The sequence below is a fragment of the Lynx rufus genome, unplaced genomic scaffold (genome assembly GCF_022079265.1).
Source record: "Lynx rufus isolate CCGP_SWC_20201006 ecotype Redwood Valley unplaced genomic scaffold, mLynRuf1.p SCAF_2, whole genome shotgun sequence".
Taxonomy (NCBI): Eukaryota; Metazoa; Chordata; class Mammalia; order Carnivora; family Felidae; genus Lynx; species Lynx rufus.
The window spans coordinates 7,993,196-8,016,057 of record NW_025814834.1 but is presented as its reverse complement, the minus strand read 5'-3'; the positions used below and the strand labels follow the sequence as shown (position 1 = coordinate 8,016,057).

The 22,862-nt window shown below is 40.7% G+C and overlaps 1 protein-coding gene across 1 annotated transcript in view; it reads right to left on the bottom strand.

Annotated features, from left to right (window-relative positions):
* PDE6D (phosphodiesterase 6D) overlaps positions 1-22,838 on the bottom strand; it is a 52,346-nt gene extending 29,508 nt beyond the window's left edge. Inside the window, exons 1-2 of the mRNA XM_047085449.1 lie at positions 22,742-22,838; positions 22,252-22,543 (exon numbers count right to left, since the gene is read on the bottom strand). Coding sequence (XP_046941405.1) covers positions 22,252-22,543; positions 22,742-22,838 — 389 coding nt within the window. The remainder of the gene's footprint in view (positions 1-22,251; positions 22,544-22,741) is intronic.
* Positions 22,839-22,862: the final 24 nt, after the last annotated feature.

Below are 22,862 nucleotides of genomic sequence, written 5' to 3'. Positions count from 1 at the left end.
TTGCGATACAGTGTTATACCCTGTCCCTGTGCTATCTTGTCTCTTCCTGATTTGCATATTCAGATAAGATAGCCAAGGTTGATAGTGTGCTACCATCTCAGGTTAAGGGTAAAACTCAGACCAAACATTAAGTACTTTAAAGAATATACATCATGTCATGACCTCAGTCAACAGGTACAGCTCCTGAAGTCTTTAGGTTATGAAGTGCTTGGGAATCTTTCTCTTCAGAAGAAATGCTAAGTTTAAAAGCTCTATTAGTCAGAACTTCAATTCTGTGAATAAATATTAAGCCTATTTTTCCAAAACTGCACATTTCTGAACGTTTCATATACAGATTTTGGTAGAGAAAAGGTTATAAGGTAAAGAAGATGCCAAATAGAGCTTTTCTCCTGCAGTGCAAGCTACTGTGCATCTTTGAAAGTTTCCCCAAATGCAGACTGTGTCTCCTTTCTTGCAGAGACCACTAGCAAAATTATTCTCTTCCCATATGATACAACTTGACTGGGTTAAGGACAGAACAGTTTGAGAGGTAGATCATTGTTTTGAAGTTGTAAAACCAGTTTTTATTCCTAAGGTTTGGGAAAGAGGATGTACTTGACTTTCTTTGATTACATAGCTTGGCCAATTCCACACCACTGAGGTTTCAGGATGTTGCTCTAAGAATTTGCCAGCTTTCCATATCATATAGTACATATTAATAAACAGGAAATTCAAACTATAAGAGATATTGTCCTGAAGCACAATTCCAACTAACCTAAAAAGGAAGTTTAGAAATATAATTCCCTCCAATAGGACACACAGGTTGCAATCCAAACATCATTAAGAATTCCCTGGGAGCAGCATATTCTGCAAGAGTAAAGTCAAGTTCTATTTATTGGGTTTCAGAGCTCAACAAAACTAAAATGCAGCCTACAGAATGGGAGAAGATATTTGCAAATGACATATCTGATAAAGGGTTAGTATCCAAAATCTATAAAGAACTTATCAAACTCAACACCCAAAGCAAAGAATCCAGTGAAGAAATGGGCAGAAGACATGAATAGACGTTTTTCCAAAGAAGACATCTAGATGGTTAACACATGAAAAGATGCTAAACATCACTCATCATCAGGGAAGTACAAATTAAAACCACGATAAGAGCCACCTGTCAGAATGGCTAAAATTAACACAAGAGACAACAAATGTTGGTGGGAATGCAGAGAAAGGGGAGCCCTCTTGCACTGTTGGTGGGAATGCAAACTATGCAGCCACTTAGAAAGCAGTATGGAGGTTCCTCAAAAAGTTAAAACAGAACCACCCTATGATCCAGCAATAGCACTACTAGGTATTTACCCAAAAGATACAAAAATACAGATTTGCAGGGGTACGTGTACCCTGATGTTTATAGCAGCATTATCAACAATAGCCAAACTATGGAAAGAGCCCAAATGTCCATTGGCTGATGAATGGATAAGGATGTGGTATGTATGTATGTACGTACACACACACACACACACACACACACACACACACACTGGAATATTACTCAGCCATTAATAGGAGTGAAATCTTGCCATTTGCAACAATGTGGATGGAGCTGGAGTATACTGTGCTAAGTGAAATAAGTCAGTCAGAAAAAGACAAATACCATATGATTCCAATCACGTGGAATTTAAGAAACAAAACAGATGGGGCACCTGGGTGGCTCAGTTGGTTAAGTCAGACTTCGGCTCAGGTCATGATCTCACAGTTCTTGAGTTTGAGCCCTGCATCGGGCTCTCTGCTCTCAGCACAGAGCCTGCTTTGGATCCTCTGCCTCCCTCTCTCTCTCTCTGCCCCTCCCCTGCTTGTGCATGCTCTTTCAAAAATAAATTAGGGGCACCTGGGTGGCTCAGTTGGTTAAGCATCCGACTTTGACTCAGGTCACGATCTTGCGGTTCGTGAGTTTGAGCCCCACGTCAGGCTCTGTGCTGGCAGCTCAGAGCCCGGAGCCTGCTTCGGATTCTGTGTCTCCCTCTCTCTCTGCCCCTTCCCTGCTCATGCTCTGTCTCTCTCTCAAAAATAAACATTAATAAAAATTTTTTTTAAAAAGTTTGAAAAATATAAGACAAAAAATAAGAAAGGTATAAATCTTACAACCCAGAGATTACTGTTTAATATTTTGGTGTATGTATTTCCAATATTTTTTCTATGCATATATACTTCCTCCCAATAGATGTGACTTTAAAAAATATAGGTTTTTTTGTTTTTTTTTTATTCATTAGTTTTGCATTGATTTACATATACACGCTATTCTAAAAATCTAGGACAAATTATAAGATTCATGTACAACAGTGGTTCTCAACCTTGGATACATATTAGAATTGACCTGGGGAACATTTAAAACTCCCAATGGGACCTTTCCCAGACCAATTAAATCAGAATTTCTGGAGATGGACTGAGGTGCCTGGGTGGTTCAGTTGGTTAAGCATCTGACTTTGCCTCAGGGATCGCACAGCTTTTGAGTTCGGGTCCTGTGTCAGGCTCTGTGCTGACAGCTTGGAGCCTGGAGCCTGTTTCAGATTCTGCGTCTCCCTCCCTCTCTGCGCCTCCCCCCTCACGCTCACTCGCGCTCTCTCTCTAAAATCAACATTTAAAAAATTAAGAAAATAAAGAATTTCTGGAGATGGAGTCCAGGTATTGGTATTTTTCAAAGTTCCTCAGGTGATTCCACTGAACAGCCAGAGTTGAGAACTACATGACAGTTTCCCCTGCTTTGAACACATCATGGTTGATAGCAGTGCTTTCTTAAACTGGCATGTGCATACAAATCCTCTGGGGACCTTGTTAAAATATACATTCCAGTTCAGTAGGTCTGGGTAGGACCTGAGATGCTGCTTTGCTAACTAGCTCTCAGGTTATGCCAAGACTACTGGCTCAGGGACTATACTTAGAGATTTAGGGTTCTGGGAAAGAACCTTTCTTTTAAGAATGGAAAGAACAACTTGTAGCCCCTGAAGCCCATTTTTACACCATAAGACAGGGAGTGGTGATCAACAGGGGATGAACAAGGAACTGACGCCGTTTGTTAAAAGATGTTTCTAGGAAGTTAAGATTTTAGAGAACTGGAAAAAAGTTCGCAATAATACATTTTTCAGAGGGAAACCAGTCATTGAAGCTTATCTATTTTGTGTGCACAAAGGAGGACAAACAAGCAGGGGGAAGAAGAGAGGTGGGCAGTGAGAAAAAAAGATCAAATGTCTAAAAAATTGTTATGGAAAAAATAAAACCCTTGGCTGCAGTGCTAGAAAGGGACAGAGAAACACTGCAAGGAGACCTGCAGAGTTCATTTCTCTGTCAAAAACATGTTTGGGAACCACTACAGCTAATAAACTGAAGGTGGTGTAGATTAAAACCGTCTTCCATCAACTCCCTCTTGGGAGCCTAAGAAGAGACCCCAAGAGTATTAAGTCTCCCTTGGCAGTGCTTTGGGAACCAACAACAAACAGTGGACTATCTGCCCAAATGTTTCTCTTTGTGCACAGAAAGAACATCAAGAAACTGAAACGTGGGGTCTCTTTGCGGCTTCTCCACAATACCCTTTGAATTTCTAAACATCACTAGGGGTATTAAAAAAAAAAAAAGGGAAAAATTTCTTCTCCCTGAGGACTTTCCCATGGAAATTGGAAATGTTTAGGATATTTTTTTAGCATGACAAAGTTAATAAATACTTAATATAAAAATATTCATGTCACTACCCCATGCTGTTATTTTTTCCAAAGTAATTTTAAAAACAATAAAATATGAAAACTTTCATATAAGATTACCTGGAGCAGTTATAAGAATCACTATACTTTATGAGACATTCCTTATTAAATGGGCCATTTTTTTGTAATGTCTATTTATTTTTGAGAGAGACAGAATGTGAGTAGGTGAGGAGCAGAGAGAGAGGGAGACACAGAATCCAAAGCAGGCTCTAGGCTCTGATCTGGCAGCACAGAATCCGACACGGGGCTCGAACTCATGAACCGTGAGATCATGACCTGAGCTGAAGTCAGATGCTTAAATGACTGAGCCACCCAGGTGCCCCTAAAGGGGGCCATTTCTAAGTAAATTTCTGTTTAAATGAACAGAAGAAATGAAAGGGGAAGATTTTACTAAGAAATGGAAAGAATTCTGTTGCCAGATAATTCATGTTACACACTTCTTGAGTGTAAGGATCTTTGGCAGAAACATAGACAATCATAACAGTACCGCTGATCTTTACATTCAGCACTTATTTATTGTATAATGACAATGGCTAACATTTACTGAGTGCCAGATATGGGGCTAAGTGCCTTATCCATATCTAAATCAATCCTCACAATGCTATGAAATAGGCATTGATTATTAGAGTTGGTATATGAATGAGGAATCTATGGTTTAGGGATGGCAAGTACCTTGCTCAAAGGTCAGCAAGCCAGTAAGCAGTAAAGTTAGTTTTTGACCACCCGATTTAATGTCTATATTCTTAACATTTATGACAAGATCAGCTATCCTGCATGCCCAGTTTGTATCAGGGAGAGACTATATGTAAGACAGGGGGACAGAAGATGAGTAAGTCATGATCCTTAAGCTCATGGTACAGGGTAAGCAGTCCTTCCAGGACCAGAGGCTAGAAAGGCAGTTCGAAACACTGCGGGATACAGCTGTCTTTGGTATCATAGAATGCCAGCTCGGATTATGCTTGCTAGTGTTTTCCCCAGGTCAGAATTCATTTACTCTTGGGGTCCCTGATTCTCTCTCTCTCTTTTTTTTTTTTAAGGGAGAGCGAACGTGAGTGGGGGAGAGGGGCAGGGGGAAAGAGAGAGAATCTTAAGCAGGCTCCATGTTCAGTGCAGAGCCTGATGCAAGGCCCAATCCCATGACCCTGGGATCATGACCTTAGCTGAAATCAAGAGTCAGGAAGCTCAACAGGCTAAGCCACCCAAGCACCCCTGGGGTCCCCGATTCTTGATCTTTTATATATCTTTGACGGGTAAAAAATATATTTACAAAAAGGACACTTTGTGTGACTAGAGACACCATATTCTAGCTTAGTCAAACTTTTTGGAAATTATCGAACCACATCAAACTATATAAAATTGATAAAGCCACAATGTCCAAGTAACAGATCTAGCACCAGTTGAGGGTTGGTCTCTTCCACGTTCAAATGCTAAGGCGTGTGGCCTAGTTAAGATTGGGAAAACAGATCAGTCTAAGATTAAGGTTCTGGTCTCTCTTCTGAGTTTCTATAAAGTCTTCCAAGGGTAAGGAAAACCTCACTCACTGCATTAGCCTAAGGATGGCTAAAAAGGTTAAGAGTTCTTTTTATTTTTAAGTTTTACTTATTTAAGTAATCTCTACACCCAAAGTAGGGCTCAAACTCACCACCCAGAGATCAAGAGTCACATGTTCTTCCCACTGAGCCAACCAGATGTCTCAAAGACAACGATTCTTAATCAGTGCTTCATTACTAATGCGGACGAAGTCCTAACTCTTTTGCATTTCTCAGAGCTGGCTTCCTAACAGTCTTGTTTAACTTAGTAATTGCTGACAGTATAAGGCCAGGGAAAAGGTAAACAGTGCCTCCAGCCTTATCTGGCAGCTGGCTACATTCATTGCTTAAAGCTAGTACTCAAAGAAAGATGAGGCAGGGTAAAAGAACTAATATTTGAGTACCTACATTCAATATATATATATCTCAAGCACAGTAGGAAGAGCTCTTTTTCTTTTAAATTTTCCAATCTTATTTAATACTCACATTCACATGAAACAGTGGTGCTCTCAAAAGTTAAATACCTTTCTAAGCAACCCACAGCTAGTAAATAACATAGCTAGCATTCAGAGATATGTCTACACTATATACTCTTAGAAAGACAGTGGCTTCAGGCAGCTGCAGGGTCCTAGGTATTTTTTTGTGAGGACAGGTATCCAGAGCTGGAAGAGCTGAGGGAATTGATAAGAGGGTGCGAAAGGCAGCCAGATCCCCAAATATGCCATGGAAGTGATCTTTTTGGTCTGCTAACAATGTTCTCCTGGGGTATGTTTAGCAGAGAATGAGGATGATGTACTGAGTTATTGATGCTGTACTGATCCATGATGGATACAAAATTCTACTTATGATAATAAAACTCCCGTTGTAAGTTACATTCAAATATTGAGTTTGAATATTTCAAAATAACAATATCCTTCAAAAGCAGCCAAATGTCTGAATATTAAAAAACAGACCTGCTTTTCTATCTTCTGAATGCTACCATGAATCCCTGTTATTTGAAGGGGATTCAAGACCTTACAATTGGCTTTTAAGAATTGAGAATTTGCAGTGTTGTAAGCAAGCTAAAATTATGTTAATTGACATTGAAGGCTAATTTGTTACAAAGTTTTTGATAAAAAGAACTTTTGGGGTGCGTGGGTGGCTCAGCTGGTTATGCATCCCATGCCTGATCTCAGCTCCAGTCTGCTCTCAGAGTCATTCATGAGTTCAAGCCCCACATTGGGCTCCATGCCTGGTGTACTTTAAAAAAAAAAAAAAAAAGAAAGAAAAAAAAGACTTCTTACCCTATTCAGAAGATACCAAAGGAAGCGAAAATCTGAGGCAGGGAAAGCATTTGGCAGTATGGTCCATATTACAAAATGGAGAAATAATGCTTTGATTCAAAGAGCAGGGGTTAGTATTTGAAATCAATCCTAGCCAACTGAAGCCTTGCTCATGAGAGCTAGTTCAGAGACATGGGTTGACATCTGCAAACACTGAGTTAAGTTTTGCATAATCGGCAAGATCAAACTATTATTTCTCAGAAATCTACACAAGTGATTTACTAATATGTTTCTTCTTGCTACAGAAACAAAGGAACGACAATGTTCAGAGAGAGTGATGAGAAAGAGTTTGTTTTACATGGAGAGTAACATGCAGCATTCTTTCTCCCTTTATCATTTCCCCCAACCCTCCAAGGAGAGCTGCTACTGCTATTTTCTCTTTTCTACTGTAATCATGTAGCCATCTCATTACAAATCAAAACATGCACTGAGGTCCTACTGTGTACCCACAAGCTGTATTGAGGATTCTACAGCTGTGCTGCCGAAAATGTATGTGATCCACAGACCAGTGAAGCTGGTTTGTGAATGGTCTGTTACCAGTCTGTGGCAAGGTTAAATGTTTAAAAACTTTAAAACCATTAAGCAGAGTAATTTGTTGATTCTAATAAAATTTTTCAGCTTTTATTTTGTATGTCATTTTTCTAATAACTCATTTTTATTTATTTTATGAAAATATTGGTCTGTGAAGGATTAGAAGTAAAAGCCTGGATTTTTACCAGTAATAGTTTAAGGACTGTTCTAGATACAAAGATAAGACCTCTGGTCCTGACATGGTCTCAGTATAATCCTATGTCAATGTCCAATAAAAAAAAGTCCTTCCATTTTCAGACATAAACCTTTCCAAGGGGCATATAAAGTTCAGGTTTTGTAAAAAACAGGGTTGGGGAATGTTGATTTTTTTTTGAAACTATTTTTTTAATGTTTATTCATTTTTGAGAGAGAGAGAGAGAGAAAGTATGAGCGGGGGTGGAGCAGACAGAGAGGGGGACAAAGGATCTGAAGCAGGCTCTGTGCTGACAGCAGCAAGCCTGATGCAGGGCTTGAACTCACAAACTCCAAGATCATGACCTGAGCCAAAGTCAACTGACTGAACCACCCAGCCGCCTGATTTTCTTTTTAAAGGGTTAGGAGTTAATAGTAGGTTAAAAGAACAACAGAGAGGGGTGAGATAGGAAGGTAGTGTCAAGTAGAAAGGACAATTTGATAAAGAACAAGAACTCAGAGGGTAGCAGGTATAATAAAGTGCTATAACCCTGGGATAATGAAGTTAAGAGGGCAAATTAAGGTTTGTTGGGGGAAGAAAGACACTGAGTCTGGTCTCTGCCTTTCATTCCATTCTTGAGCCCCCAGATGCACCCTATCCTCCAGCCATGTTTAGTTGCTACATCTCCCAAAGATGGTATATTCTTGTGCTTCAGCGCTTAGCACATGCTGCTCTACTCCGCCTACAACATGCATCCCACTCCCAGCATGCTCCTTAAAGCCACAGTGCTACGCCAGCTTCCTCTCTAACTGTGGTCCCTGATACACCCTGAGGCAAGGCTATTTGATCCCTTCTCACTGCACCTGTACACTTGTTTACACCTGCATCACAGTACTTACCAGAATGCAAGCTAAATTCCACTGGCACAATATTATTTACCCCTTCTCAGTGCTCAGCCCATAATTGGCACTCAAATATGTGTTGAACCACAATGAGTATCAGAGAGCAAGTCAGAGGGGTTGACTAGAATTCTCTCTCTCAGGCTGAGCGACCAGAAAGCAAGGCTCAGTGAAGAGTATCCAGGAGCCAAACATGGAGAACTGCTCACTGAGGATTCAGAAGGCTGTCGAAAGGACTACTTAGAACTGGAGCTCGGCAAAAACAAGAAGCAAACCAACTAACCAAAAAACCCCCCTTTTCCCTAAGGAGAACAGCTAAGTCAGGCAGCCAAATTGCAGGTAAAAACACATTAGAATTTAAAAACCCATTCTACTTGAAGTTGAATTCATGACTTGGCAGAGTATCTGTAAATTATATATGGGCATGTGGTTCATTACCTATAGTTTGAGGAATTTCAAGGTAAGTAGAATTTCCAGGCAAAGTGCCTGACTCAGCACATACTGATATATGCTAATGTCTACAATGGCAGGCCAGAGCAAAAGGAGGCAAAGCTTCAACACCAAGGTCACAGGCATGAAGAAAAACCTCTCTCTTCTCATTTCTCTGGGCTGGAAGCAGCTGCAATGACCAGAAATAAACAAAGGGAGTTTCTATTTGGTGGTATCCTAAGCATTTTCATCATAGGAATGCCTTTCTTTGCTCTGCTTTCCTAGTTTTGGGTTGTGGCTTTTTCTTTTTCTTTCTTCTTCGTGCTTGCTTTTAACACTCTGCCTTTATGATCTCTTCCCACTCAAACTCTCTCCATGCTCACTTTCTGAACTCATTTCCTTTTCTTGTTCCCACCTTCATTCTTTTACATTTATTTATTTATTTATTTATTTATTTATTTATTAATTAATTAATCTCTACACCCAACATGGGGCTTGAAATCACAACCCTGAGGTCCAGAGTTGCGTGCTCTACTGACTGAGTGGGCCAGGTGCCCCAAACCTTTGTTAATTCTTTTTTTTTTTTTTTTTAACGTTTTTTCATTTTTGAGAGGCAGAGAGAGACAGAGCATGAGTGAGGGAAGGGCACAGGGAAAAAGGGAGACAAAGGATCTGGAGTAGTCTCCAGGCTCTGAGCTGTCAGCACAGAACCCAAAGCTGGGTTCGAACTAATGAACTGCAAATTCACGACCTGAGCCGAAGTTGGACACTTTACTGACTGAGCTATCCAGGCGCCCCGAACCTTCAATAATTCTTAAATATCACTTCTTTCAAAGCCCTTCTTGTAGGCTTTTTCTGCACTAGCACTGGTTACACAGAGCAATCTGTACATATCCTTACATTTATAAGAACCAATTCTAATTCACAGACATTTACACATCTTTCTCTGCCCCAAAATTTCCCAGTGATTTTCCCTGTGGCATTTTTTCCTGTTTGTGGGGGACAAGGTGAGAAAATATAAATGGATCCCTGAGAAACCAGGTTTCAGTATCCTTGAAACATAATATGCAGCACTGTAATCAGTGGTGATGATATCCCTGTGAAATAATACTCTAGCCCTGGCAAAGGCGCTGTGTTTGGAAAGCATACAATCAAAATTCAAACTGGTCTGGGAAACAGTGGAGGCAAGTAATTTAGTAATGAGAAAAAGATCACTATTTGAAATATAACACAGTCTTCTCACTAGCAAAGTCAAATGAAACAAACCCTTTTTCTTCTAACAGGTCAATTACTCTACTGATGTGTGCAGTTATGTGCCTAAAACTGGTCAGAAACAAGCTAGAATAGACATAGCCCTAGAGATTCTTAGAGATCCACTCTGCGTTTTTGCTTCCCAGAACCTCCTGATTGAAGAAGAGATAATACAAGGTCCTTTCCCAAGGATATGTTCCTGAAAGTATCAGCCACTATTTCTTATATACTATTTGGAGGCAGAGGGATATTGCTTTGAATCTAACCAAAAGCCACATTCAGAGATCTGTGAATTTTACCTAGATTTTAAAAAATGCTAGTATTGAGAGGGAAATCAACTTCCTCAAGTTATAACCCTCTTTTTTTTTTTTTTAAGATTTTACTTTATTTAAAATGTTTTATTTAGTTTTGAGAGAGAGAGGGGTAGGGGCAGACAGAGAGAGGGAGACAGAGGATTGGAAGCAGGCTTTGCACTGATAGCAGAGAGCCCGATGTAGGGCTTCAATTCACAAACCCCAAGATCATGACCTGAACCGAAGTCAGACACTTAATGGACTGAGCCACCCAGGTACCTCTAAAGATTTTATTTTTTAAAGTAATCTCTACACCCAACATGGGGCTAGAACTCACAATCCTGAGATCAAGAGTTATATGCTCCATAGACTGAGCCAGCCAGGTACCCTCTTCAAGTTATAATCCTCTTAAAAAAAAAAAGCAAAAGCAAAGATGATTTTGGTTTTCAAATAGGACATAAGTGTCATGTAGAAGGCTTCCTTTGCTATCACTCTAATACTCACTACCTCCCAGAACTGTGAAAACAAAGCTTCAGATTTCTAAGCTGGAGTAAAAAAGAATCACTAAGACTCTGGCTTTTTATTAATACCCTGAAACATGAAACCTACACATTTACAAAAGAGAAAGCAACCCTGAACTTCAAAGCAAAAATAAATAATTGAAACAATGCTATAGTAAGCATAATGCATTTGTAGAGCTATGGTTTTTAAAGTGAGTAGACATGTATTATTTCACTCAAATTTCCTAACATCTCTGTAAAGCAGACAAAGCATTTTCCTTGTTTTATAGATGTTAAGCAACTTGCACAAGGTTAGATAGCTTAAATAAGTGATTTCCATTTTTTTTTAACTAAGTAATCTTTATGCCCAATATGGGGCTTAAACTCAATGCCCTGAGATCAAGAGTTTCATATTGTACCAACTGAGCCAGTCAGGCACCATAGTGATTTCCATACTTTATTTATTTAAAAAAATTTTTTTAATGTTTATTTTTGAGACAGAGACAGAGTGTCAGTGGAGGAGGGGCAGAGAGAGAGAGGGGGAAACACAGAATTTGAAGCAGGCTCCAAGCTGTCAGCCCAGAGCCTGATGCGGGGCTCAAATTCACGAATGGTGAGATCACGACCTGAGCTGAAGTTGGAAGCTTAACTGACTGAGCTACCCAAGTGCCCCTCCTTTTTTTTTTTTAAGGTTTATTTATTTTTTAAAGAGATAGAGAGAGAGAGAGAGAGAGAGAGAGAGAGCGCGCGCTAGCAGGGGAGGGGCAGAGAGAGAGGGAGACACAGAATCCGAAGCAGGCTCCAGGCTCTGAGCTGTCAGCACAGAGCTCTAAAAGAGGCTGGAACTCATGAACCATAAGATCATGACCTGAGCCGTAGTTGGACACTTAACTGACTAAGCCACCTAGGCACTCCACCCCTCCATTCTTTAATAAAGATCTATCTACTAAAGCTACTTCTCATTCATTCAGCTATTCATTTAAAATTTTTTAAAAAATGTTTACCTTGACAGAGAGAAAGCACTCATGGGCAATGGAGGAGAGGGGAAGGGGGAGGGAGGGATTAGGGAGAGGAAGAGAGGGAGAGAGAGAGATCCCAAGCAGGCTCTGTGGACAACAGCAAAGAGCCTGACAGGGGGCTCCATCTCGTGAAACCATGAGGTCATGACCTGAGCCAAGATCAAGAGTCGGACACCTAACTGACTGAGCCATCCATCATTCATTTATTTATTTTAGAGAAAGAGAAAGAGTGTGCTTGAGCAGGGGAGAGGGGCAGGGGGAGGAAGAGGGAAAGGAGAGGGAGAGGGGGAGGGGGAGGGAGAGAGAATCCCATGCTGAACATGGAGCCCAAAACGGGGCTTGATCTCATGACCCTGGGATCGGGACCTGAGCCAAAATCAAGAGCTGGACATTTAACCAACTGAGCCACCCAGGCTCTTAAAGCCACTTCTCTAATCTCTGCTTTCCTAGGTCACCAGATTCTTTATAAAGTAATTTATTCTTGGGGCGCTTGGGTGGCTCAGTTGGTTAAGCGTCTGACTCTTGATTTCAGCTCAGGTCATGATCTCAAGGTTTGTCAGTTCGAGTCCTGTGTTGGGCTCTGTGCTGACAGCACAAAGCCTGCTTAGGATTCTCTCTTTCTCCCTTTCTCTCTCTGCCCCTCCCCTGCTCACACACTCTCTCTCAAAATAAATAAACTTAAAAAAAAAAGAGTAATCTATGCTTGGTGACTTTATTTCCTCATCTATTATCCATTTTCAAATCTTGGTGGATTATAGTTAATTTGTTTCCCCAAATATCAGGTACTGTCAAAAGGATCACCAATGATCATAAGGGATCATCAGATGTTCAGTAGAGTCTCAAATATTCATTCAGTGAATGAATAGTTTCCAGCAATTCCAAGGACTTGTTTTTAACCCTCATTCCTCCTCCTTCTTGATCCCAAATCCCCGCTGAAACACTCTCTTTCTGAAACACTCTCTTTCTGAATTTTTCACATCATCATTTTTCTTCCTGTTACTCTCCAATGTCTTCAAAATTAAACTGCTCAACACCTACTCATCTTTCAAGATCCTATTCAAATGACAATTCTGAAGTCCTCCACAACACCTCCAGCAGCAGCCATTCTTCCTCTGAGATTCCACAGCACTTTATGCTACTAGGCACTTATCACATTGTGTTCTGCCTGTTACTGTCCCTTCCTCTCTCCCTTATACAACTTCTTTGGATATGAAAACTGGTTTATCATTTTGCATTCGGTTAACAGTTTACATGGCACTTATAGATCCTGCTAACAAGTGTCCGAATGAATGGCCAGTTAAGTGGCAGCCTAAGGCCAGAGCTCCTCTGCTTTTGCTCTTTCCACAGAAGATGGCTCAAAAGCAAAGGCTTAGAGTTAAATTCCTTATTTCTTATTCCATGAAAGTGGCCGGGTTAGATTCTCAGATTTAGTCTCTCTTAAAAAACCTTTCATTTAGCAACAACCTGTCTATGAACCACCCTTTCCAAGTAGAACTGTCACCCAGGTAGCAGTGCCACATATGGTATAGTTGTGCTCTCCTACAATCTGCCCATCCACTCTCTTGCCACCATGTGAGGACACAGGGAGAAGGTGGCCATCTGCAAGCCAGGAGCAGAGACCCCTCTAGAAACCAAATGAGATAGTATCTTATCTTGGACTTTCCAGCCACCGAACTGTTGAGAAATAAATGTCCATTGTTTAAGCTACCTAGTCTATGGTATTTTGTTATAGCAGCTCTAATAGACTAATACATGCTGCTTAAAACTTTCTGGAAGATGTCCTTTTCAAGTAACTCTAATCCCAAGCTACACCTTACTCTCTATAACTGAGAGTTGAGGAAAAACAAAGAAGACCACAATAGAAAAGAATGATTTTCAAGTGAAAAATAAATCTGTAACTTAAACACTGAGGCAAGTTTTTAAACTCAAAATCATTAATACAGAAAAAATTTCTCTAGAGAGACATCATGGTACACTGTAGAAAAAACCAGTTTATACAAAGATAAAGCAAGGTTTAAATTAAGGTTCTGCCTTTATCTCAGTGATAACCTCATCAATCTTTAATTTCCCATCTATAAAGTGGGGATAGTAATGTATAGAATTGTTGTCATAATGTAATAATATATCAAAGTACTTTGAAAAATTGAAAAAGACTATAGGAAGGTCAGATATTATTAGGCCACCCCTTTTCTTCTTGTCATAGTTAAAGTGTTATTTATATTAGAGCTATTTTGTTTAGTTCTGTAGGCCGCATCTAAATTCAGAGACAATAATTGCTCTCCATGACTCTGAATCAGTGGATCCACAATGCACTGAACAGAATACTTCATCAATACTGAGTATCTAGGAAGAGTGGTCTGAAAAATAAAATGGAAATGATATCTTGTTTAATTATATCAAATTACAAAAAAATGTTTTGCCTATTTTAGGTGTAGCATATATCTGAATAGAAATACTTGCTGAAAAGAATGCTTGTTAATTAAGAATGACTGTCACCAAATCAAAGAAATGCGGTATTGGAAAAGGATTTGAGTCCTTCTGGAGACCATCTACTCTAACACCTTCTCTGATGCATGTATAATCTCCTGCTGCAATACTCTTGATGGACAGGAGCACCCATGTGCTGCTGAAAATACTTTCTGGAAAACATGTGTGTGTGTGTGTGTGTGTGTGTGTGTGTGTATTTTTTTTTCTTTTTCTTTTTCCCCTCAAGGTAATTCTAATTGTTAGAAACTGGGCTAAGTAAACCTTGTCCCCTATAATGTCTACCCTTGAGTCTCATACTTCTCTGAGAGTCACACAGAACATGTTTACTTCTCTTTGGAACAGTATCTTAAGCTTCAGAAGAGAACACTCACATCCTTTGCCTCATTTTTCATGTTTAGGTCAAACCTTCCCACTTCTCAGATCATTGTATGTATGACATGTTTCTAGTGCCTCTCCTCTGGGACAGGACCACTTAACCATGACCCCCTCATTGTAGACCAAACAAATTCCTCACGTGTGGGACTATTACCTTCTTTGCCAATCACTGTGATCTTTATGGACATGGGACTGTAAGAAAATAGATTTGCTTTTCCTCTCAGTTCCAAAATTATCAGCAGGTCAAAAGCAAATAAAGAACACTGCTCTTAAAAATCTTAAAAATTAAATTTTAAGTATTCAAGCAATGACTGGCCTTTAAACTACCTTCCTATGATGCTAAAGCTCAGGAATAGGGACAAGTCCATACATTCAGAAGTCAAGTTCTCCTCTGTCATGGGGATTTGAGGATGCAGAATGCTGACAAGGAAGGCTTGTGAGCCAAAAGTGAGGTCAAATTTAATAAGAACTTAGGGCTGCCAAACCTCAGCACTGTTGCTAGCCCTTTATCAAATACATTGACAATACAGCTAGAATTTTTCATGGGAGTCTTACCATGTTCTGTTCCATTTCTCCAGAAGTTACTATAATTTTCACTATAAACCATATATAGAATCCTGAAAGAAATTTAGAAGGTCTGAAGAAGACTATAAATATCTAATTATATTCCAAAACCTTCCCCAAAATGTGAAAGTAGGAATACCCATTTTAAAATTCTAAGTCACATGATCAATAGGACATTATATTCATTTAATCCATTCAGGATAATAATAACAACTTCTCAGAGTCCATGCTTGAGGATCCTGGAAAACATACTATCAATCACAATCTACTTGAAATTTATGACTAGACAATGTGTGATCCACAGTGTTCACTGGCTATATGAATGCTATGTTTTGGTTGCTTTCCCAGAGCTTCAGTTGACAAACAAAACTGCATTTTAGAAAAGCATAAACCACAAACTCATTTTTAACACTTGGCAAAGGCATCTATTAGGGAATACTGATATTCAAGAAAAGTTTGACAGTCTACTATTTTTTTTTTTTAAAGTAGGCTCTATGCCCAGCATGGAGTCCAACGTGGGGCTTGAACTCATGACCCTGAGATCAAGACCTGAGCTGAAATCAAGAGTTGGATGCTTAACCAACTGAGCCACCCAGGTGCCCCAGTCAACTATTTTTAATAAGGAAATCTAAGTGAACAAAAGATCTAAAGCCAACTATTTTTGACTGGAAGTAAAGTCAAAGATCAAGGTGCTATGAGAAAAAGGATATGGGGGATCCAGGACCAAACTATGGACAGGAAATGCAAAAACACAAGTGAAAAATACTTTCAGAAACCTTCTGAGCCAAACTAGCTCTTTTTCTGTTGTCATACATTGAAATGTAATTAGTTCCTAGAAAAAAAGGAAACACTAGGCATACATATTTGCTTATTAACTAAATCATTTCTTCAAAGAGGCAAAACAGAAATATTATGGTTTCTCAATATGGAGAATAACAGCATGAAGGCATTGGTTTATCTCAGGAAAAAAATATGGCTTTCCAGTAATACTAACATCATGGTTATTATCATAATGTTAGTAATTATTAATAAAACAAATAACACAGTTAACACTTATTACTATGTGCCAGGAACTGTACTAAGTACTTTATATGTGCAGTCTCATTTAAGGCTCATAACAACCCTCTGAGGAAATTAAATGGATACCGAGGTTCCGAGTTTGAATGCTCTGTCTAGGGTAACAATAGTGGAGGCATTAAGTCTGAACCCAGAGTCCACACTCTTAACCACTGCTCTATGCTCTGCTTCAGTTATGTGTAAACTTTTGTAGGTCTCAATTATTCTCCATAAAAGCTATACATACACAGCAAATGAAGCAAATGAAGTCCCTTTCCATCAAGAGTTGCCAATACTGAATATTATCAATTGATCTTTACTTATTTATTTATTTATTGTACACTCCGTGCCCAATGTGGGGCCTTGAGGGGGCACCTGGGAGGTCAGTTGGTTAAGCACTCAACTTCATCTCAGATCATGATCTCATGGATTGTGGGTTTGAGCCCTGCGTCAGGCTCTGTGCTGACAGCTCAGAGCCTGGAGACTGCTTGGACTCTGTGTCTCCCTCCCTCTCTCTCTGCCCCTCCCCCACTCATGCTCTGTCTCTCTGTCTCTCTTTCTCTCACTCTCCTCAAAAATAAATAAACATTAAAAAAATTAATAGGGCCCCCTGGGTGGCTTAGTCGGTTAAATGTCTGACTTTGGCTCAGGTCATGATCTCATGGTTTGGGAGTTCAAGCCTCACGTCGAGCTCTCTGCAGACAGCTCAGAGCCTGGAGCTTGCTTTGGATTCTGTGTCTCTCTCTCTCTCTCTGTCCTTCCCTGCTCACGCTATGTCTCTCTGTCTCAAAAATAAATAAACATTAAAAAAATTTTTTTTATTTATTAAAAATACTCCAATGTGGGGCTTGAACTCATGACCCCAAAATCAAGAGTCACAGGCTCCACCAACTGAGCCAGATAGGCACCCCTATTGACAACCTTTTAAATTTTTGTCAATTAATTGGGAAAAAGGGATAGTTTGTTGAGTTATTAAGGTTGAATCTCTTAATTTATTCATTGGCTATTTTTCTTCTGTGAACTGTTCATAGCCTTTGTCCATTTTCAGTTAAATATCTTCTCGATTTGGAGGCAGTCATTTGTATTCTAGATATTATATTAACTTCTGGAATATAAGTAAATAGGAATGATTAGCTAATCTTCAAAGAAAAAGTTAAATTACTACTTCATACCTTAGACCAAAGCAAATTCCAGATGGAGTAAAAATAATAAAATCATAAAAGCATAATTTTTCTTATGGTAGTCTGTCAGTTTCTTGATATTAATAAAGTTGTACAGTTGATTCTTGAGCAATGCAGGGGTTGAGGCATCAATTCTCCTCACGGTCAAAAATCTGTATATAAGTTTTGACCCTTCAAAACTTATTAATAGTCTATTGTTGGCTAGAAGCCTTACTAACAACATAAACAGTCAGTGCGTGCTTCATATGTTTATATATATACATATATATACACATATATATAATAATATGGCATATATTCTTATATACATATAAGAATATGGTATATACTCATATATATATATATATATATATATACACACACACAGCATATACACTGTATACCCATTCTTATATATATGAATATATACCATATTCTTACAATAAAGTAAGGCAAGAGGAAAAAATGTTATTAAGAAAATTGTAAGAGAGGTGCCTGGGTGGCTCAGTCAGTTAACTGACTTCCACTCAGGTCATGATCTCGAGGTCTGTGAGTTCAAGCCCCGCATAGGGCTCTTTGCTGACAGCTCAGAGCCTAGAGCCTGGAGCCTGCTTTGGATTCTGTGTGTGTGTGTGTGTGTGTGTGTGTGTGTGTGTGTGTCTCTTGCTCTCTGCCCATCCCCCACTTAAGCTCTGTCTGTCTCTCTCTCAAGAATAAACAAACATTAAAAAAAAATTAAAAAAAAAGGAAAATTGTAAGAGAAAATGCAAAAAAATAAGGAAAATACATTTACAATACTGTATACTGTAGTTATTGAAAAAATTGTCGCATAAGTGAGCTCATATAGTTCAAACCCATGTTGTTCAAGGATCAATTATATTTATTTTGAGGAGGAGCAGTTTGAATAGGTAGAACAGTGCATTACACAGACTACCCTAGAAAACTAGTATAAGAGGACTGTGATACGTTTGTCATGGAAAGCAATTAAAAGTAATTATCTTTGGAAATTATGAACATGGTAAATTTATTAAGTGAAAAAAGTAAGTTACAAAATAATGCTTGTGATTCTATTTTTATAAAAGCAAATACATTACATTAGCTACATTGGAAGGCTGTATTAAATTATCAATAAAGGTCATTTCTAGGTGGCTGGAGTTTGTAATAGAAAATTTAAATACCATTTTATTTACTTTGTAAAGATTATATATATATTAAGTAATCTCCGCACTCAATGTGGGGCTCAAACTCATAATCCCAAGATTAAGAGTTGCATGCTCCATCAACTGAGCCAGCCAGGTGCCCCTAAATATTTCTTTTTCTTTTCTTTTTCTTTCTTTTTTTTTTTTTTTTTTTTACAGTTTTTAAAAATTTATTTTTGAAAGACAGAGACAGAGCGTAAGCAGGGGAGGGGCAGAGAGAGAGAGGCAGACACAGATTCAGAAGCAGGCTCCAGGCTCTGAGCTGTCAGCACAGAGCCCCATATGGGGCTCGAACCCACGAACTGTGAGATCATGATCTGAGCCGAAGTCGGATGCTTAACCGACTAAGCCACCCAGGCACCCCCCACTAAATATTTTTTTTAAGTGGGCTCTATGCACAGCCACCCAGGCGCTCCCCTAAATCTATTTTAAAACTGCACAAGAACTTAGAGTTCTACCACATATCATCTGTGTAAATACATTCCAGGTGGATTAAAGAGCTAAACATTAAAAAAAATATGAAAATAAAGAGTATTTAATTAATCTTGGGATAAGGAAGGTCTTGTTTTATCTGTCTGTTTAGTTATAACAATTCACTTAATCTGTATGATTTTTATCAGTTTGAATATTTAAAAAATGGATGCAAAATGAGAGTTGAGTGACTAGCCCAAGGTCAGGAAAGTCTTCTTAAGATACAAAATGCAAAAGCCATGTGCAAAATATTGATGAATTTGAAATGATAATTTAAAATTTGTTTAACAAAAAAGGAGATGAGCAATACATTGATAAAAAATAGTTGCAATATACAGAACAGGCAAATGATTGATATTAAAATAAAAACACCTATAAACCAATAAGAAAAGTAAAAAATTCAAAAGTAAAATGGGCAAAGGGAAAATTAACAAGCAATTCACAGAAAAGAAATTCCCAAACAGAAGATTTTGCAACTTCTCTAACAATAGCTAATACATAATGCTTACTAGGGATCAGGTGTTTTTTTAAATGCTTTAGCTATCAACTCATTCAATCTTCACAACAATCCTATGAGATAAGTACTATTTTTATCCCTGATTACAGATGAGGAAATTGAGGCAGAGGTTAAAGGAGTTGCTCAGGGACACACAACCAAGAATGCAAGGCTGGGATTCCAACGCAAACAGCATATAGCTCTACAGTTCGGAATCACTCTTAAGCACCATGCTATATTGCCTGTCCAGGGATCTAGGGATCCAGGGAAATACAAATTAAAACAAGATTTCATTTGTCTAAATTGGCAAAAATAAAAAAGACATAGTCAATGTGAAAAATGAGTATTGTCAACACGGTCAGTAGGAGAATATCTCGGCACTTTCTTTTTGTAGAAAAAACTGTTACAGAAACAGATACAAGGAAAGTTTAGAAAAACAATTTACCCAATAAAAGGTGGGCAACAGGTAGTTTGTTTTACTAAAACATTGGTTTTTTTCCTCGAAGGTACTAGCAAATATTAGAACTCTTCCTTTTCTCTCTTAATCCTCAGATGTCAACAAAGGGTACCAGACGATGGCATCTTATTGGTTCTATGCTAACTTTTTTATGTGGCTGCTTCCCTTGAGATTTAATCAGCTCAGGTCAAACCTTCTCTGAAAGCCTGTTTCTTTTTTTTTTTTTTTTTTTTAATTTTTTTTTAACGTTTATTCATTTTTGAGACAGAGAGAGACAGAGCATGAATGGGGGGGGGGGTCAGAGAGAGAGGGAGACACAGAATCCGAAACAGGCTCCAGGCTCTGAGCTGTCAGCACAGAGCCTGACGCGGGGCTTGAACTCACGGACTGCGAGATCATGACCTGAGCCGAAGTCGGACGCCCAACCGACTGAGCCACCCAGGCGCCCCTGAAAGCCTGTTTCTTGACACACTAGCGTCATCATTGAACTGATTAATTCACCTGCCCTCCTAGTGGGCTGTTGCAGGTTCTTCTTTCTACTCTCTTCCCTATTTGTCCCTTAGCCTCTTTCTCACACAGCTGCAAGAGCCCAGAATGAGGTGAGAAGTTAAACTTTCCCCTTCTGCTTTGTCTGAAAGCCATTTAAAAAATTCTTTCTTGTTTTCGGCAATACATTAATTCCTATCGGATAAAAACGTTGCTTCTGAAATTTCCCAATTCTCCACAGTCTCTGGCTTTACTGTCTACAGCATACCTGTTAAGTAACAATACAAATTCCTTAAGGGAAAAATAAAATCTGTGTCAGAGTTCTTCTAACACGTCAGCCATCCCTATTTATTTCTAGGTGCCATTATGAAGAGAAACAAGGAAAGGTGCATGAAGCTATAAAAGAGGCTGTTACTAAACTTCACCACGTAAAAGTATGAAAGTTTACAACACATGGCAGTACGCATAGGTGATGATGCCCTCTGTTTTTTCAAAGGAAGCACAGCAGGTCAGTTTCCATGTGAAACTTCTCATTTGTACATCCAAAACATCCTGCAACTTTTTTGCATTTCTTGTTCTCACATTTACTACCAAGTTGGTTTCTGACTGTGACAAAGCAATTAAAATCTGCAGGGCTGAAGTGGGCATTGTGAAAACACACAGGCGGCTCAGAGAACAGTCTCCGCCAAATCTGTTAGGGGAGGAGACCTAAAGGGACGACTACAATTTCGCTGAGAGAGGAATTTAAGAATGTTCCATATTGTAGGCACAGGATGTAAAAAAGAGATTAAGGTCAGCAGGAAAATGTGAAATTGGAATGTACGGGATTGCATTTTTTCATCTGCATCATACGGTTACCCACCAACACTCCGTTAAAACACGAGGCTTCCTCACTACGTGAAGGAGAGAGGCTGCACAAGCGGCACCACAACAGGCCCGAGGCAATGATTTCTACATCCTGCTAAATCCTACCGTGTCCCCAACGTAATCAAATAATTGCTGGACAGCTCCACCCTGTCTATGCGTTAACCACACCGACGCGACCCAGCAGACACCTTTGCCAGGAGTCCCAGTGCAAAACCCAAACACCTGAAGGCATCTCACGCACAAGTTTAGGGTCCTCATTTCGCTGGACAGAAAAGTGAAAAGCTGAGAAAGCAGCAGCCACCATCCAATGCCTCAGAAGGCCAAGCCAGAATTAAGATAAGGTCGATCCCGGACTTCTCTTTCCCCACCTTCCTCGGCTCCAGTCCTGGAAGGAGCCACAAGTGAGGCAGAGAAGTTGTGGAAACAAGGCGGGGGTGGGATGGGATGGGATGGGATGGGATGGGGGAACCCGAGAGAGTTTCACACAAGCATTTGCATTTGTCCCACACAAGGTCACTCGCTCCAAGTCACTTTTTCCTGCTCCCCCGGTGCTTCCCGCCAAATGGGCTGCTGGGCTCCGAGGCCAGCCCACCGCGCCCCCACGGCCCTCCCCTGCGGGCCGCAACCCCTTCCCGGCCTCTGGGTGCGGGCCGAAGCTCGGAGCCAAGCTGGCCTCCCCGACACCCGTGTCCGACGCTCCGCGCTTCTCCCAGCCCAATTCCGGGTCTCCTCCGCCTCCAGCCCCCGGGGCTCGCGTCAACGTCCCCTTCCTCCCTCAGGACGCCCCTTGCTCCGCCTCCAGCGCCCGGTCCCGCCGGGGGCATGGACGCCGTTCTTTCCCTCGCCTCCCGCCGCACTCCCGTCCGGTGTCCACCTGGCGCGACCCTCGCCCCCCCGCCAGTCTCCTCAGAGAGCGACCGCCTCCCAAGTCCTCCCGGCCCCGCCCCGCTCCCTGGCGGATACAGTTTGAAGCCCCTCAGGATCTCCCTGGCCCGCTCGTCCTTGGCTGACATGATGCGGCGGCCGCCGCCCGCGGCTCTCCCACGCTGGCCCGGCGGAGCCTCGCAGACGGTGCCCAGGAGCCGAGGACGGAGCCGCAGCCCGGCCTGGAGACCTCGGGCGAACAGCGGCAGCGGCCAGACCCGGACCGGCCTCTCCCTCCCCTCAGCTCCCGCTCCTGATCTCTTCTCCTTCCCCCTAGCCTCGGAGTGCCCGCCCCGAAGCCAATGGAAAGCCCGCCTCGCCGACTGGCAACCTGACCAGCCAATAGAAATACTCAGCGGCTTCGCGGAGGGGGGGGGGGGGACGACGAGCGTCAGTGGGAAGGGCCCTCCCCGGGAAGTCCCGTAGGACAAATCGTTCCTTAGGTCTTGTTGCCTAGACTTTGCCCCAGTGGAGGGTTGGCTTCAAATCTGCAGAGACTCGAGGGGCCCGCTCCCGCCGCTGGGCACACTAAGGTTCTGGGATGACAGCAGGTTGCGCTGGGCGATGCGAAAGAGACTACATTTCCCAGCATTCCAGGAGAGTGCTCGGGGGACCACAGATCCCATCACGCAACAAAGAGGCCCAGGGAC